This window comes from Xiphophorus maculatus, chromosome 9 (assembly GCF_002775205.1).
Source record: "Xiphophorus maculatus strain JP 163 A chromosome 9, X_maculatus-5.0-male, whole genome shotgun sequence".
In the NCBI taxonomy this organism is placed as follows: Eukaryota; Metazoa; Chordata; class Actinopteri; order Cyprinodontiformes; family Poeciliidae; genus Xiphophorus; species Xiphophorus maculatus.
Window position 1 is genome coordinate 4,416,082 of NC_036451.1, and position 16,544 is coordinate 4,432,625.

A 16,544-nucleotide genomic window follows, 5' to 3' on the forward strand; every position below is an offset into this window, starting at 1 on the left:
TAGTTTGAATCAATTCATTGTAATTTAATTGCACGCTAAACAAGATTTAACAAGACAAGGCAAAACTAAAAACCATAAAATAGAAAACACAATTACAAGATACAGAATGAATGACTTCAACTATCAAAGGGATTCTAATATTAAAATTTTTTAACAATTTGTTGCAGACAGATAAAGATGAGTATCAGTGTGGTGGTTCTGCTTTTGATGTTCAGGGGGAGTTATTTTACTTGACAAAACAGAAAAATAATCAATAACCTTATGTTTGTCGCTATTATTGTGTCATTTCCTGATGTTGTTTTTATTCTTTTTTCCATATAAACTATAATTTTGTGATTTTTTTTAAATAACTGTATTATTTTTCAAAAAATAAAATGTATAATAAAATAAATGCTAATTGAAACACCTGCGGTTACCTTCTGTTTCACTTCCTGTTGCCAATACCGTGTTCCAGTGAGAGGAAGTGACGCAGACAATACCGGAAATATTACAACGTTTTTTTTTTCTGCCATTGTTTACGTTTGGTCTTCTCTCTATTTTGTCTTATTTGGAAGTTTCGCGCTCGATTTATTGTGTTGCTATGTTACATTTAAATGAATGAGTTGTAAAAGCAATTTAATCATCTAATTCTCTTACTTATGTAAACTGTTTCCACTGTATTAAAAAACTACAGTAACCAGTTTGCCCAGCGAAGTAAACTCATCCGCATTTTTCCTGGATGATGCGCGCAAAAAAATAGGGCGTTGTGGAGACTCTCTCATTCATTCGCGGAGGACAGCCTCTGTTCTTAAAGACGCAGGGAGCGACCCACGTCTACAGGAGCGAAAGAGGGAAAAGGAAAAAAAGGCGTTTTGACTTCATTCCTGTCCAAAAGGGGAACAGTTCCGCTGCACGCAAAGAGAAGGCAGTGCGTAAAGATCCACACGATTCCACTGACAAGCTAAAATATAGTTCCAAGCCGTTGTTTTGGTTGTTCAAGTGTGCAGCAGAATACAAATTACTGGTACTTCTGGTGCAAACCTAAATCTGGAGCATCTCCTACACTTTAATTCTAATTTTTTTTTTTTTTTTACATTGGGAACTCTTTGTTATTGTAGCAGGATATGGCCAAGCTTTTGCGTGCTGCTGTTTTGGGTCCACCGGGATCTGGAAAAGGCACGATCTGCAAGAGGATTGCACAAAGCTTTGGCCTGCAGTACCTGTCCAGTGGCCACTTTCTACGGGAGGGTATAGCAGCCAACACAGGTAGGAAAGCCAAAACAACATTTAAGTGGTGACAACAGGAAGAGCCTACCCAAAATTAGTCTTTTTTTTCTGGTCTTTCGCAATGTAGGGGGATTCCACTACAATAATAATATAATTTTGGAATAAATAGGGCAGATATTGTTAAAGAAAACTTTAAAATAAAAACTTTAAGGGGTCATACTTGTTGTTTGTTTTGCTTTTTTAAGAAGAAATGACTACTTGACTTAATAGCTGCAGCAAGTCTCTGGCCCCACAGCAGCACTCAAAACAAGCAAAAAAACTGATTGACCATTCTGGTGTTCACAAGACTTTATGGCAGTTTGTTACCTTATTGAAAAATGTATCGCTCTCTCATAATTTTCTCACGTATTTTGAATTAACTTTCCACATAGAATTGCTTCAATTCCCAACAAGGTATAAATAATACAACACAAAAGTTTGGCATAAAGAGCTTAAGAAAGTTCTGATGTTTCTCTGGTTTTGTTTTTGTTTGTTTTTTTTTTCAGTTGAATGATGTTTTTGTTAAACTCTGGGACTCCGTGGAAGTATTAATGTAATAACCCACAAGAGACCCTGCAGCTTCCATCATAAACTTAAAAGGTTTATGCTGGTGATGACGAACCCAACAGGCTCGGCTCTATCTTGTCCTGCTTTTTCCCCCCTTTCTTTCTTTTTTAAAATCTTCAACATCAGGAAGCAGAAACAAACATGCTGTGCTCTATGTTTACTTGGCTGTCATGTGTCAGAGGCTGGCGTGCTGGCGAAGACCTACATAGACAGAGGCATGCTGGTGCCTGACCAAGTGATGACCAGATTGATGCTGCCCAAACTGGAGCAGCTGCGGAACCACAGTTGGCTACTAGATGGTAAGAAAGCTTATGTTTTTGCCACTTTTGCTTCTGCTTACTCAATTCCACTGATGCACAGGGGGGAAAAAAAGCAGAACTGTACATAACCGTTTCAGTTTCTAGTCATGATTCATTGTAAAGAAAGATGTTTTCTGCCATGCACCCTGAAGGTAGTTGTGAGAACTGCCAGCTAACCCTTAAAGCTGATTGGCCCAACCAAATGCCACCCCTCAGAACCCTTCAGTGAATTGCAAATTTATTAGCAGGACCACATGCAAACACTTCATAAACAAGTCTGACCATTTACATTGCCACTGAATCTGAGTCATTGTGTAGAAAAGTTTATTTAAATTAAAATCTCAAAAAGCAGGTTTAATCATGTCTGTGTTTGTAAAAATAACAGCGTGGATAAACACTAACTGACTTAACTTAATTACGCATAGCCCCTTGTACTTTTGATGTTTTGACAAAGCAGTAATCATTCACAGTGCTGGCTGGAAGAATATATTTTAACACAGAAAAAGTAGATCCATAGGAAAAGAAGAAAATAATGTTTGGCCAGTTTGATTTCAGCTAATATTTTATTTCCAAACTTTTTTATTGAATTACTATTGCAATGAATTTGACTCATATCGTTCCCATTTGGTTGTTAATTTACTAGTTTTGGTTGTGTTGTTTCAGTCAGTTTTACCTGGTTATGGAGTGCTGCACTTGTAGTATCTTGTCACATTTTTTGAGCTGGATTTGAACTTCATGACCCCTCAGGAACCAAGCCAGCCTTAAACTTTAATGTTTACTTTACTGTCCTTCTCAGCTCAGATGAGGCTTTTCAGTAGACTTTTTTTCTGTTCTTTCTCTAACGGCTCTGCAACCTGCGGCTCTAGAGCCACATTTTCTTCACAGCAGCCCTTTGTAACTTTGGCCAATAATGTTAAAGATCTGAGAAATGTTTTTAAGAAAAGCTAGTTCTAGGGGCTTCGCTGTGTTTTTTCATGCTATATGTTTGAATAAGATTTACTAAGTAGACTGGCACTCATGCTAGAAGGACTTCTTTTTAGTTCTATCATTTTGTCATCATTTTGACAATAATATTCAAGAAATTATTTTGTTGTCTTCTTTTAAAAATTTGAAAATATTATTGTTGTAAAATCTAAAAGTAGATATAAAGTTGTAGTCATAAGCATATTAAATAATGTTACATATATACTAATAATATTCAGTACAGGTAAAATCCCTTGACACCTTGCTCATATAGTTCATTTCTCAGAATAGTAAGAGTTTCTCAAACTGTGATTATTGATTATGTATTCCAGTTATCTTTGACCTTTGCTTTTAATTGTGAGCAGCCAGTCCTTCTGCAGGAAATATCAAGGTTCCTATCCAGTCTGGAAGAGTCTGGAATGTAATTTAAATATGTTTTATGGCAAAGTGTTGAAAACAATAAAAAAGGAGTAGGGACAGATGGGGATTTTGTTTACTCGTTATTCCCTGTCTAGTCATGTTGTCAGACTGTCCATCCAACATCAGTCATTTTGCTCACTGTTTGTGCATTTTTCTTTCAACTGTAAGCAAATTCATTTATCCTTCTACAATTTGATCTTTTATTCATTCTTTTCTGTATCTGGTTCAAACAGTTTCCATGTTTAGAGTCTGATTACTATTGAAATCCCATGAATCCATATTGACACTTTGTATTTCTACTTTTAAAATGGGCTAAAAAACAGTGGACTCTGGGAATTGTAGTCTGGAAAAGTATGGAAACTTTGAATTTGAAAACCAACTCTCTGAAAGTATGTTAAGAAACAAAACAGGTGCAACTCTTGAACTTACTGACCTTAATTGTAACATCTAAATCCATGCAGCTTAAATAGATGTCAATAAATATATGTAAAAGATTCCTTGTTGACGTGTCACCATTCTTGTTAAATTGGGCTTGTCTGTAATTTCTGGGTGTGGCGGAACATCTGTCATCATGGCCATAGAGCATCAATTCTGGAGAAACAACTAGGCTCATTGTTTTAACATACTTTGCGTGTGGAACCACACACACACACATACACACAAAACACACAAAAAGAAAAGAGATTGCTGTGACATTTTCATTGTTAAACTTTACCCTCTGCGGTGGAGAAACTTGCGGAACATTGATGGAATAAACTTTAGTGTTTAAACATTGGATCTTGAATATAAACAAGTAAACAATTAGTCGAGATAGGACACAACTCCAGGTCAGAAAAACAAAAATTTATTTTACTCATGAAGATGATCTGATTTCCAATGCCTGCAGGGTCATATCAGTATATTAGAACATCAAAGCAAAGTGAATGTATCTATTGAAAAGCTCACAATATAAATTCAAAGCTATTATTATCATATGCACAGTAAGGAAAAATGTTTCCTTATAAAATAAAATTCTTACTTTCTTGACCACATTGGAAACCAAAAATATTACATTTAGGTATAAAATAGATAAGTAGTCAGATAAAATAAAGCATGCAAAAAATAGAAATATAAACTGTGCAGAAATATAAACTATGCATAATACACACATTGTACACATTTGTGCAGATAATGTGCTACATAAAATAGTTTGAAACAGTGAGTAGTGTATTCACGACTCAGAGATTTCTGTTTTGGTTGATGGTCCATTAGCTTACAGCTAAAGGAAATCAGAAATTAAAGTGGAAGATTGCTGACCTGACAGTTATCCAACACAGTCATTGGCTTCCTCAACATGGAGGGTACAGAAAAACTGAATACATTTCTAATTTTAAATTTAGGCAGTTACTCTTCGCCTTCCTCAGCTTTGTTAAATTTACAAACTAATTAATTAACAGGACCTGATCAGCTATGCTTTTTTCTTTGAGTTTTTATCACAAATGTATAATTCTGTTATCACAGCTCAGCCACAGGCCATTTCAGTGGAAATCAGCACACATTGCAAGGTCAAGTTGTGTTGCCAATAACAACCTATCATCATAGTTTGAAATTGTAAAATTAGGAATTACTCATACATAATATGCCTGTTCAAATTGAAATCATAAATCACAACTTGTCAAATGCAGCAGTGTGTTTCGAGGGAAAATAAACAAGGTGTGTGTAATCATAAAACACAGCTTGTAATGACAACTCAGCATTTCTTGCTTCTCCCTCTGAAATGTGTCCAGGTTTCCCCCGTACCCTGACGCAGGCGCAGGCCCTCAACAGCCTCTATCAGATGGACCTGGTCATCAGCCTCAACATTCCCTATGAGACTCTGAAGGAGAGGCTGAGTGACCGCTGGGTCCACCCTGCCAGCGGCAGAGTTTACAACATGGGATTCAACCCCCCTCGAGTTCAGGTATCAAACATGTAAAAGTGAGCCCTTGCTGGCAAAGATTCAAATCCGCAGCTCTAGATGTTGTGACAACTTGTTGTTTCCTCACACAGATTGTACGGGCGTGTTCCAAAGCTGAGAAGAATTTAGAGTTCATAGTGATTCAGCAAAAACGTTAAAAAAAGGGGGGCGACGGGGGAAAACACAACCATAGTCTCATTACTCCTGAAGTAACGCTCACGCTTCTTTCTTTATACTGCAGAGAAATGGTTACTGTAATTCTACAGGTGTTGATGTTCAGAAGTTTACAAGCTCATCATATTCTAACATGCATGCAGACTGGAAAGGTTGTACAGCGTGTAATTTTAAAAGCAAGAATTGGTTACAAGGTTAAACTTTATGTGGAATTCCTCTAATTCACAGTGTCAAATATATTCATACCAACTCAAACATATACATACACCCACTAATAAAATTAAAACCAGATATTTGTATACACTCTACATAAGGACCCATTACCTTTTTTCCTCTTAGTTTGAATTTAGTCAAAGTTTTTGACAGCAACTCCCATTTTAGGTTATTTAGGTCTTAGCACAAATGCTTTTCTTTTAACATTAAACAGGTCAGGACACAACTCTAATGCACAGTCTGTATCTGGTTTCAGATGATTTTTGTTCAATTATCAGCAGGGTTCCAGTTTAATTTGAACTAAATGTTTGAAAGACTCTGCTTGGCTAAGTTTGAACTGCTTGGTTTCCATTATGGATCTGGATGTTAAGAACCGTCCTCAAACCTTCAGTAGAGTTGAAGTAGTTACGGAAGAAGAGTTGAAGAAGCTTCAAGTTATCCTAATTTAATTCTTTCCAAAGCCAAAGAAAATTGCTGTGTTGCAGCACCCATCTCCGCTCAAACTGTCAACCCTAATATAGTATCGGTTAAAGTTATAAATATTAGTAGGTTTTATAGCTATTTTTGTAAATATGGTTTAAACGTGGATGTAGATGGGTTTCACAACAGTACAATGATACCAAACACATCAGAACTGATTTTGAAAAGCACAAGTCAGGCTAATATTAACCTTCTGGAACGGACCCAACCTCCAACCTGAAGAAACTTTATTAAGTATGATTTTAAAAAACAGGTTCATATCAGGGAAACAACGAATTTAAATCATGTCTACCAATTCTGAAAAGAAGATTGATCAAATTTCTAACAGAATTAAGCCAGAATCTGCTTAATGATCAGAATGGAAAACTTGCAAATTCCAACCTCCAAATATTAGTGGAGTTGTGTATATATATATTTGAGCCTGTATGTATAATTTTGTCACATATAGATCAGAGAAAATCCACAATAAATTCAAATTTTTATACTCGCTTTTCAGGCATTCAAGTACTAACATGTTTTAAATTGAAAGACTCTCAAAATATAGAGGATAAATAAACTTTTTAAATAATATAAATTTTGTTTTAATGTAATTTAATGACATGAGATTTAACTATTTACATTTGGAAGGCGAAAGAGATTTGACTCAGAATTTAGAAATCTTTTTATAGAACTCAACTTTTGGAAGAAAACACAAAAAGTTATAAATAAAAAGGATTTTTTTTGTGATGTTCAGCTTGTAATTTTTAGTTAATAGTTTTGTGACTATGGGATGTTTTCACTGGTTATATTTTGGTATATAATGAGGAGCATTTTATGGGAAAATATTTTTCAATTTGATGTAATTCTCTGCCCTGGAGGATTTAACAGACTGTTGCAGCTTTGAATTGTTGTGACCTTGGCTTGTCCTCCTCAGGGTAAAGATGACATCACTGGGGAGCCGCTGATTCAGCACGATGACGATAAACCAGAGGCTCTGATGGCACGACTCCGACATTACAAGGAATTGGCGAAGCCTGTTATAGATCTGTACAAGTAAGTTGCTTTTTATGCTGACCAGTTTGAAATCAGAACATCTCTGGTGTGAAGATTTTAAAGATACTCATATTTTCTGAAAATACTTATAAACTCTTGCTTTTCAAACATCTAACTGATCGTGTCATTAACTTACAAGAATCCTTATCTTATCTAATTATTATCATAATAACAAGATTACAGGGAGTTAATTATAGCGGCAGCATTTTGTGTTTTTCAGACACATAGTGCCATTTTTTAGCATACTCAAGTAACTATGTTAAAACCATTTGTTATAAAAATACCATATAAAATATAACTTAAAATAAATTTCATTTAATTTTCATTTAATTTTTAATTAACACCTTGAAATTGGGCCTCTGTCTCTTTAAAAACTCCTGCTCTTTCTGAAACTCTGCCTTCAGGAAGCCATCCCAACATCACTCCTCTATTAACCTTTTAGCAATGGTTTTACCATCATTTCATTGAGAAGTAGCTCCTATAATGAGCTCAGCATATGCACAGTTCCACCAGTTGTTTTCTAATTGCTGCTGGTTAGTCTGAAGGAGCTGAGTAGGGGAGACTCAGCAGAGGGCTGCGGAAGCTCACAAGTTTGTAAACTGCAGCTCTGAGGAAGAGCTTCGTCTTCGACGGCAGTGCTAAGTCCCCCCACGTGTTTTGAACAGCTGAAATATTGCTGCGGGAGATTAAACGATTTCTCAAACATGCATGAAAGAGTCAAGGCAACACTCCAGGTATGGTTTTCATGAGGGAATAACATTATAACAAGATGTAAAGCTCAAAAAAGTGTTTTTTTACATAATATTGCCCCTTTTTAAGATGCATCAAGAAATCGACGGGTACCAAACAGATGATTTTCAGGGTGATTCAGCCTGACCAGCAACTGGACAAAAACTTACAAATATTCTTCTTTCTGGATAAACAGTGAACGCATCACAGTAAGAATTACTGGTCGGTCTGGCAACGACACTCTTCAGAATGAACATTGTTACTGAGGGGAGGAGACTCAATGTTAACAACTCAAAGTATTAATAAGATGTTGGAAATGAAGTCAGGGGAAAGACAAAGATGTAGAAAATGTTTTAAAAGGAAGATTTATTTGAGAAGTGAATATGTGTCTGTAATTTATTTATAATGAATAGCAGACACATTTTAGCATATAATGGTTCAATGGAGTCCAGCAAAGTTGCTCTGTTTTACTTTGTCACGCTTTCAGCCTCTGTCATTAAACATTCTGAAACATGCTAAAAGCAGCAAAGCTGGTGATGAGTCTTGACCAAAACACAAGGACACAACGACTGAGACTGAGAAACCCACCGGTTACAGGACCAACTCCTACCTCCTGTTTTTTTTGTGTGTGTTTGATTTGTTTTAGATTTTAATGAGAAACCTTAATTCCCATCTAAGTTTCTGTCAGTTGAAGTAAAACGTTTAGATGTCAAGAAAAGACTTTGTCTGTTTTTTACTTCATCTGAAATATTTTGATAGCCACAACCAATTTCTTCTATTTTGTTTATCTTCACTCAGATCACAAGGAGTCCTGCATTCATTTTCTGGAACAGAGACTGACAAGATTTGGCCTTACATCAACTCTCTCCTCAGCACCAAGATGCACACACAGCCGTCAGGTGCCCATCCAACCCAAGTACCCTGAGAAGAGACCACAGAGAAGAAAGAGGAAGGATTTTTTTTTTACTTGCTGAAATGAGATTCCAACAAAATGCACTAAGACACAAATCGACATGTTGTTTGATTTTTATGAATGGTTGTGCACAAACATTTCCAAGGTTTTCTACTTAATAATGGTAAAATAATCATTTGCCATGATTTTCTAATTATCACTTTGAAAAATGTAGGCGTCTCTATGGGTTTTGAGAGAACTGTCTTTTCCTTTCCCTGTAGTTTGTGTGACTTTTCTTATTTTCAATCATACCTGTGTACAGACTTAAAAGGCAGAGCAAAAAAAGTCCATTTTTAATGGCAGCTCAAATATTTTCTATACACCAAAAATTTAGAGGTGTGATATACACAAATTACAACAAACCCTTAAACAAAATGCTTTATCAAGGCAGATTTCCAAATTGAAAAAAAACTGTTTAATTTCATGATAATTGTTAGTAACCAGGCTAATCACAATTAGCAAACTAAGCCAATAACTGCATATTTTTATTAAAACACTGTGGGGTTTTTTTGCTGCCAAAAAACCCTGCCATTTTTGCTGGCAGTTTAAACAGAACTTTGTGGCTGATTTATTGAGATACAGAAGTTGATACTGCAGCTATCACTGCCTTTCATTTGTTTGGCAGCCATATTGGATTTTGGGATGCTGACTTGGTGAGGCTCCTCTGACTTTCCAAGCAGGACTTCCATCTTCAGTGAACATTCCATATGATTGCTTCAAACTTTAAGCTGGAAAACTTATCTTTCCATATTTGTGCCCCAACATGTGCCTGATGGCAGTTTGTTATGTAACGTAAGTCATTGGTTACAAATGTGCTGCCATGTTTTTCAGCAATTGTTTTGACCTAAATGAGCTCTGTGATTATGTATGCACTCGTTTCATAGGTATTGGGAACTGGGAACCTCTTTGGGTTGTTGATGGATTAGTTTTTCTGGAGGTGTTGAAGCTAATGCCTTGAATGTTGTTCCATTTCTTTAAATATACTCTAGTGTTGCCTTACAATTTCTCTCTATAAAGTGTAACATTTTCCTGTTGGTGCATATATGAAAAACAACTTTTTGTTATGATTCTGACACTGTTACAGTCACTTCGGGGGTTCTTTTCTATGTACTATATCAATTGTCATTGCAAGAGTGTTGCAACTTTGCTGGCTTTGCTTTACAGCTACTTGCCATAGAGAATAGCTTTGGTTCCATCAGTTAAAGTTTGCCGTGTGTAATAACTTGGTAAAGTGTTCACCAATCTTAGCAGCTGACAAACAAAGATAAGTTTGAATTGTTTCTTCAGTTCTGTGACCCTATGGTTCTGCTTTTTAACCAAATTATGAAGTTACAGCTTGAAGCCTGTAAATAGCGGCTTTAAATCAGTGACAGGCTGTAACGGACGCCAAACCTGTTTTGTTTTTTTGTTGTTGTTTTCATATTTAGGCTCTAAGGACAGTGGATTTGGGGTATTTTACTGTACGTCGTCTCTCTAAAGATAGACCAAAGGAAAAGAAACTGTAGGATGAGAGCTGACATGGAGCAGCTTACTAAAAGCATAGCTTTCACGCTTTAAGTAAGCATGCAAGCTGCAGGGTCAGAAATGAATGGTTGAGCAACTAAAGTGGTGAAATTACAATGCAACGCTACATAGCTTTTGTGTAAGGCCACAGAGATATTTCTGCCTTGTTTTCACATAACGTGGTTAAAATGAAGTTACATTCCAAGAACAATAAAACTTTTGTTGAAAGCATGACTTCTTGTTTGGTTAATCAAGTGAGTGTTGCAACTTGTGACATTGTTCCTTCCGTATGTATAGTCTGCACACCTAAGCTGATTGTACTCTCTAAGTAATACTCTACAAAGTCATTCATGTTGGGGTACAATAGGTGGAATTATGTAATTCTCATTCAGTGTTTGGTTTTGTGCATGTGGTGGGTCTCAAAAGTACACATGGCTGGTTTTAGTAACATTAGGAACAAAACTACCATGACAAAATGCTTTTATTTTTAATCAGATATAATAAAAAATGTGCAGTAATCTGTTTGCAAAAGTATGAACACCATTACAATAATCCTAGGTTGTAGCACCTGTTAATTTAGTTACAGTCCTATCAATTACAGTGAATTTGATTAATCTATAAAATGTTGCTGTTCTGGTATGATTTCCATTACATAACATTTGTGTCATTTAGCTACTGTGTATTAGTAGAGAGGTTATACAAAATCAAAACCTTATAGATTAAGGAATTTCATAAAATTAACAGAGGTCTGGGGGAGTTATGTATTTCTCAGGTATAAGGAATTGTTACCTGGTTCAGTTGCAGTATGTATCAAAAATAACTTTAAAACGTTTTGGCTTTGCATCATAGCTATATCTGATGTCTCAAAATCTAGAAAGATGAGGATGAAAAGGTCTTTCATATTTCAGAAATACAGAGACTCCACACACACATCACAGGGGTCCACCACTCCAGTGCTCAAGAGCTTCTGTCCTTCAACTTTTAGAAGCATACCTTTTCTAACACACCTGAATCAAATGAATGACTGGTTACCGTTCCTCTTCAAAGTTGAATGACTGTAGAGGGAATTCAACCATTTGATTCAGGTGTGCTGGAAAAGGCATGCATCTAAAGGTAGGATTGACTTTGCAAAACAAATGTACAAGCTGGATTGGGCAATTCATGAAAAAACAATAAATGGGTACAAAAAGAGAATATTAAAATTTCATCAAAAGTTGCTCCAACAAAATATTATTTTGGGGTGCACACGCTTTTGAAATCAGATTATCAGATTATTGCTGCAATAATCAGATTATTGCAGCAGTTTTACTTTTATTTTTCAGATTTGTCTGTTTTTTAGTCGAATTACCCATGAAGTAGGTCAGATTTCAGGTGGGAGTGTTTCTTTCTGAATGCCTAACTGCCTGCCTGTCTGTCTGTCTGTCTGTCTGTCTGTTCCTCCTCTTCTAATCCTGGGGGATTTGTAAGTAAAGCCAATGTGCTTTAGGGCTTGGGTTAAACTCCACTCCACTGTCTGACACAGATTAAAGCTTCATCTTCTGTGTTTACCTTCCACATGAGGTGCAGCTCTGTTTGTGTTTGCAGAGCTCAGCTTTAGATGAACACTTTGCTCTAGCTTGATGAATTTACTTTAACTTCAGTGCATTCTTTCCAAAGAATTCATCCGTCTTTTGTGTTTGTTTCAGCCTATAGAAGTAAGTAGATGTATAGAAGTAAAAGACTCAACAGTTACAATGACAGTGATCAATCAAAACAGCAAAATCCAAGATGACAAAGTCACACAGCTAGCAAATCCTTTACTACTCATAGTGTTATTATTTCATTTAATAACAAACAGTTATTTAAAAAAACAATTAAACAATAAAGAAAGCAAAATGGATCACAAGACAATCTGAACAAAAAAATTATACATCAGACAGACGTCATGAATTAGTGCAGACTTGCATTTGTTGATGACATTCTTACTATTGGTACATAATTCATCAAGAAATAGTTGAGTTAGTTTGGAAATGACCAAAACTAATACATTGTATTCCTGAATTGTCTGCAATTATGTTTTGCGAAACTAGTCATCCCAGTTATTTTGCTTAACACAGGCACAAACCTCAGGATATTTTAAGACCAACACAAAGCAGTCTGATTTGATGAAGTGAACCGGATAGTTGCAAGTCACAGATCTCCAACAAGAATAAATTTTATTTCAGATGTATGATGGAGCAACCAGAAGGTTTAGCTGGATTATGTTCATGGGTATCAAGATACAAGGAGCTAAATATAAATGCATGCCACGCTTGTCAGACTTTTTGTTTTTTTAGTTGCACAGCAATTTTTTAACATTTGTTTTGCACTTCTCAAATATGCACTATTATGTGCTGGTCAATCAGAATCTCATTAGATAGACGACAAGACAATGGAAAGTATCAAGGTATGAAAACTTATGCGGTTTGTCAGATTTTTTGTTTCTGTCACTAAAATGCACTCCATGTTTTCCTGTTCCAGTCAGGAAGCACAGAGCGCCGCTGCTGGACAGATCCATGAACACTCTAGCCAGTGATGCCCTCTTGCTTTCTCACATCCACATGCGCTACAGATCTACCAATGGCAGTCCTGTTTTCTGGTCCTACGCCAAGGACGCGTTTAGCGGTGTGATGATGCAGTAGCTCGGCACCTCCACAGCTTCACCGACAGGTAAAACTGGGATCTACCTGGAAATCCCTGCAGAGGTGCCCAGTTGTCACTGGGCTCTTGACGCCTTGACCCTTCGGCTGACAGTGAATGACAAAGCAAAGGTCAGTGCGTGTGCGCGCGCGCAGCCGGGATTCAAAGCGCATCTCCACAGCGGCACAAGACGGCGCTCCTGGGAGAATGATAGAAAACGCTCTGAAAGGTAAAAGTCTCCTTTGGACTGTCAGTTTGTGGTCATCGCTTTGATTTTTTGATAAGTTTTTGTAAACCCCAGCTTTGTTGTTTCGCATCATTTCAACAGAGAAGATGAGCACATCATGATCGGAACCTGGATGTTACATAATATTAAGCTACCCTTACAAATCGTGACCACTCACACTCAAAGCGCATCTTGCGCTCGCATGGCAGCCCTGTTATTTTAATGAACATGCACATATTTCAAGGTAACATTATGTTATTTTTCTCGAGGCATATAGAAAAAAAAAGATAAACCAAAAAGTTGGGTCGTCCGGGCCTGTTTGGGACGCACACAGCCGGGTTATGAATGACATCATTTGGGATATTTTTGTCACGAGGGTCGATTTTTCTAAACAAATAATCTGTTCTCATAATTTTTGAACCCATTGTGCGGAAATTCCACATAATGTCATTTCAATCGATGACTTGGCTGAAAGAGTAGTGGGAAGGCTGCTACTTCAGACAGTTGGATATTTTTGACCCATTCGTGCAATCCGTGTTTTCAGGGGAGAAATAACAATTATTCATATACCAGTTTCTATTTTAAATAACGACATGAAAGACGTGTATCTTTAATTAAACTTATCGTTACGGGGGAGATATGTCAGTCGTTTTTCTGATTTATCAGAGCCACTTGCCTTATTTATCAGGAAACGCTTTATTCTAAGAGGACAGCTCCTCTTCCGCTGTCCAACTGCGCATCGTCACATCACTGCGCGTCACACACATCACGTGAACAGCTTAACAGCTCTTGGTTTAGCTCCATGTTATGATCATTACTCAGGGACGTGACAAGCTTTTTTTTTTTTTTTTTTTTTTTTTTACAACAGAAACAATTACTTTCTTGTCAGGAATGAGGAGCTGAACTCCATTGAAATGCAAGAAAATGTTTAAATCTTTGGACATTTGGAAAAAAGTTCAGCAGTGAAACTATAAACAATTAGTTACGACTATAACTATAAACTACACTTACATGCAAAAGCATTCATTTTTATTGAACTACTTCACAGTTTTACAAGCTCTAACATATTCCACTAGGATCTTTATATGGTAAACCACAAAAAGTGCATAAAGTAAGTTTATATAGCCTATATATATATATATATATATATATATATATATATATATATATATATATATATATATATATATATATATATATATATATATATATATTAGAAAATAAAATAAAATAAAGAGCTGCATGTATTTGTATTGATCCCCTTCAACCTGATACCCTCTAATTAAAATGTGCAGAAAACATTGTCTATCATGAAGACTGCAATAACTCACCCATAATCCTACATTGGAGTGTTTGACAGGCGTTGACCCTAAACGTACAGCAAGAGGTAAAATGGTACAGTTTAGATCATTTAGCATTAGAATGGGACCAGATAAAAATTCGGTTGACAATCTATTGCAAAACGTGCACTAATATGCACTACTTTTTATTGATCAGTCATGCAGAATCCCAATAAAATACTAATGATCATGGTTAAGAAACAAAGTGTGAAAAAGTTTGAATTCAATACTGCTGTATACTTTTACAGGGCACTGTGGTGTCGATGCAAACTGTGAGTTTGGAAAAAATATAAGATCTGAGAAGCTAATGCTACAGCTGCTCAGTTCAAGTTTATTCCTAATCCTTCAGCTGATCCAGCAGATTCCTTGATTTTGCTTTAACTGTTATGTGGATAATCATCAATCCTAAGTAAATACTAGAGAATGGTGGTAAAAAGCAGTAAAGACTGTGATGCATTCAGAATCATTCTCTGTCATGTGTCATAAAGCAATTTCAGTTTCTGCAGCATATTTAAAAGCACATAAAGAGTTTATAATGCATGCCCACACTACCCGGAATGTTGCACAAATAATTTGCAAATGATTTTCAGTACTTTCCTTCATAAAACAATGTTCTTTATGAAGGAGATGTGCAGAGAGAAGTTATGAAAGAAAAAACATTTTTAGGAAGGATTTTTTGAAAGTTTTTTTTGTAACTAGTGACCTTTATTTAATAGTAGCTTGGCAGGAAGTGGAGCAGAGAGGTAAAGAAAAAAGGGTATGACATGAAGTAAATGGCCCAGGGCTGGAAATCCAACTTGTGAAAGAACTGTAGTAAATGTTGGCTGTCCACTTGCTCTACCACTGGTGTCGCCAGTTTTAGGAAGGATTATATGAGAAAAAGACTAAACATGGATTTTCAGGTTAGCATGGGTAATATAAGATGTAGAGCATGCTCTTTGTAAATCTGAGCCATAAAAACTTAAAAGTGTATCTTAAAAACATCCATCAGTTTGAGGAAAAGGCTTTTAAACACTGAAGAAGTTGCAAAATGTGCACAAATTAAGTTTAACATCTAATACCTGTTAGGATAACTTGCAATGGACAAAGGACTATGATTAGCTATTAGACAAAAAGTAAAAGTAGTGATCTTACAACTAAAAATCTTAAAAGTGTGGTGTAAATTTGTATCCAACCCCTTATGTGTGGTATGTACAGTAGTTTCCAGCTAAGATAAGATATTGTTATTGTCCACAGTGAAACGTGTTGTAGAATGAAAGCAGCTCAGAAACCAGTTTTTCTGTTTCTGTTTTCTGTTTCTCTTAAATAAAGTAAAGTTGTGCCTTCTTATTGTTGACCATCACCTTTTATCATCCATGTTAGCAGCAAAGTTGTTGCTCATTCATTTGAGGGGACTTTTTTTTTTTTAAATGTAGTGTCTTTCATAGGTATTTATTCCCCTGCAACCTTTTTCACAGCCACAAAGCACTAATGTATTTAATTGAGATTTAGGATGAAAAGTCTGAAAATCTGAAAAGTTTGACACCTTTTGTTGCAATTTCACCTGGAAGTCTTTGAGGCCTCTGTATTGATCCCCTTTACTCTGATACTACTAAATACAATACGGCGTAGCCAACTGGTTGCACTGGTTTACTACTAGTTGTCTGCTCCACAACCACTGTGTATTAACTAGCATATTCACAGTGAAGTACTGTGGTGGCCGCGTTATGCTGTGGTGTTTCCTATCTTAACAAGAAACAGGGGAGCTGGTTGGAAAAAAAGATGGAGCAAAATACAGAGAAAGACTGCAGAAAGCTGCAGAAAAGAC

At 36.2% G+C, this 16,544-nt stretch overlaps 2 protein-coding genes across 3 annotated transcripts in view; both read left to right on the forward strand.

Moving 5' to 3' along the window:
• Positions 1 to 534: 534 nt before the first annotated feature.
• ak4 (adenylate kinase 4) lies at positions 535 to 10,747 on the forward strand. 2 transcript variants are annotated; one of them, XM_023340131.1, is made up of 6 exons: positions 535 to 907; positions 1,098 to 1,245; positions 1,992 to 2,111; positions 5,261 to 5,433; positions 7,211 to 7,329; positions 8,857 to 10,747. In XM_023340131.1, the coding sequence occupies exons 2-6, from the start codon at positions 1,104 to 1,106 to the stop codon at positions 8,981 to 8,983; spliced, it is 681 nt and encodes a 226-aa protein (XP_023195899.1). In that variant the 5' UTR covers positions 535 to 907; positions 1,098 to 1,103; the 3' UTR covers positions 8,984 to 10,747. The 2 variants fall into 2 exon arrangements, with proteins under 2 accessions (XP_023195899.1, XP_023195900.1); XM_023340132.1 differs by having other exon boundaries at positions 1,101 to 1,245.
• Positions 10,748 to 12,429: 1,682 nt separating this feature from the next.
• Positions 12,430 to 16,544, forward strand: part of dnajc6 (DnaJ heat shock protein family (Hsp40) member C6) — a 37,574-nt gene continuing 33,459 nt past the window's right edge. Inside the window, exon 1 of the mRNA XM_023339848.1 lies at positions 12,430 to 13,400. The gene's annotated coding sequence lies outside the window, so the exon portion shown is untranslated. The remainder of the gene's footprint in view (positions 13,401 to 16,544) is intronic.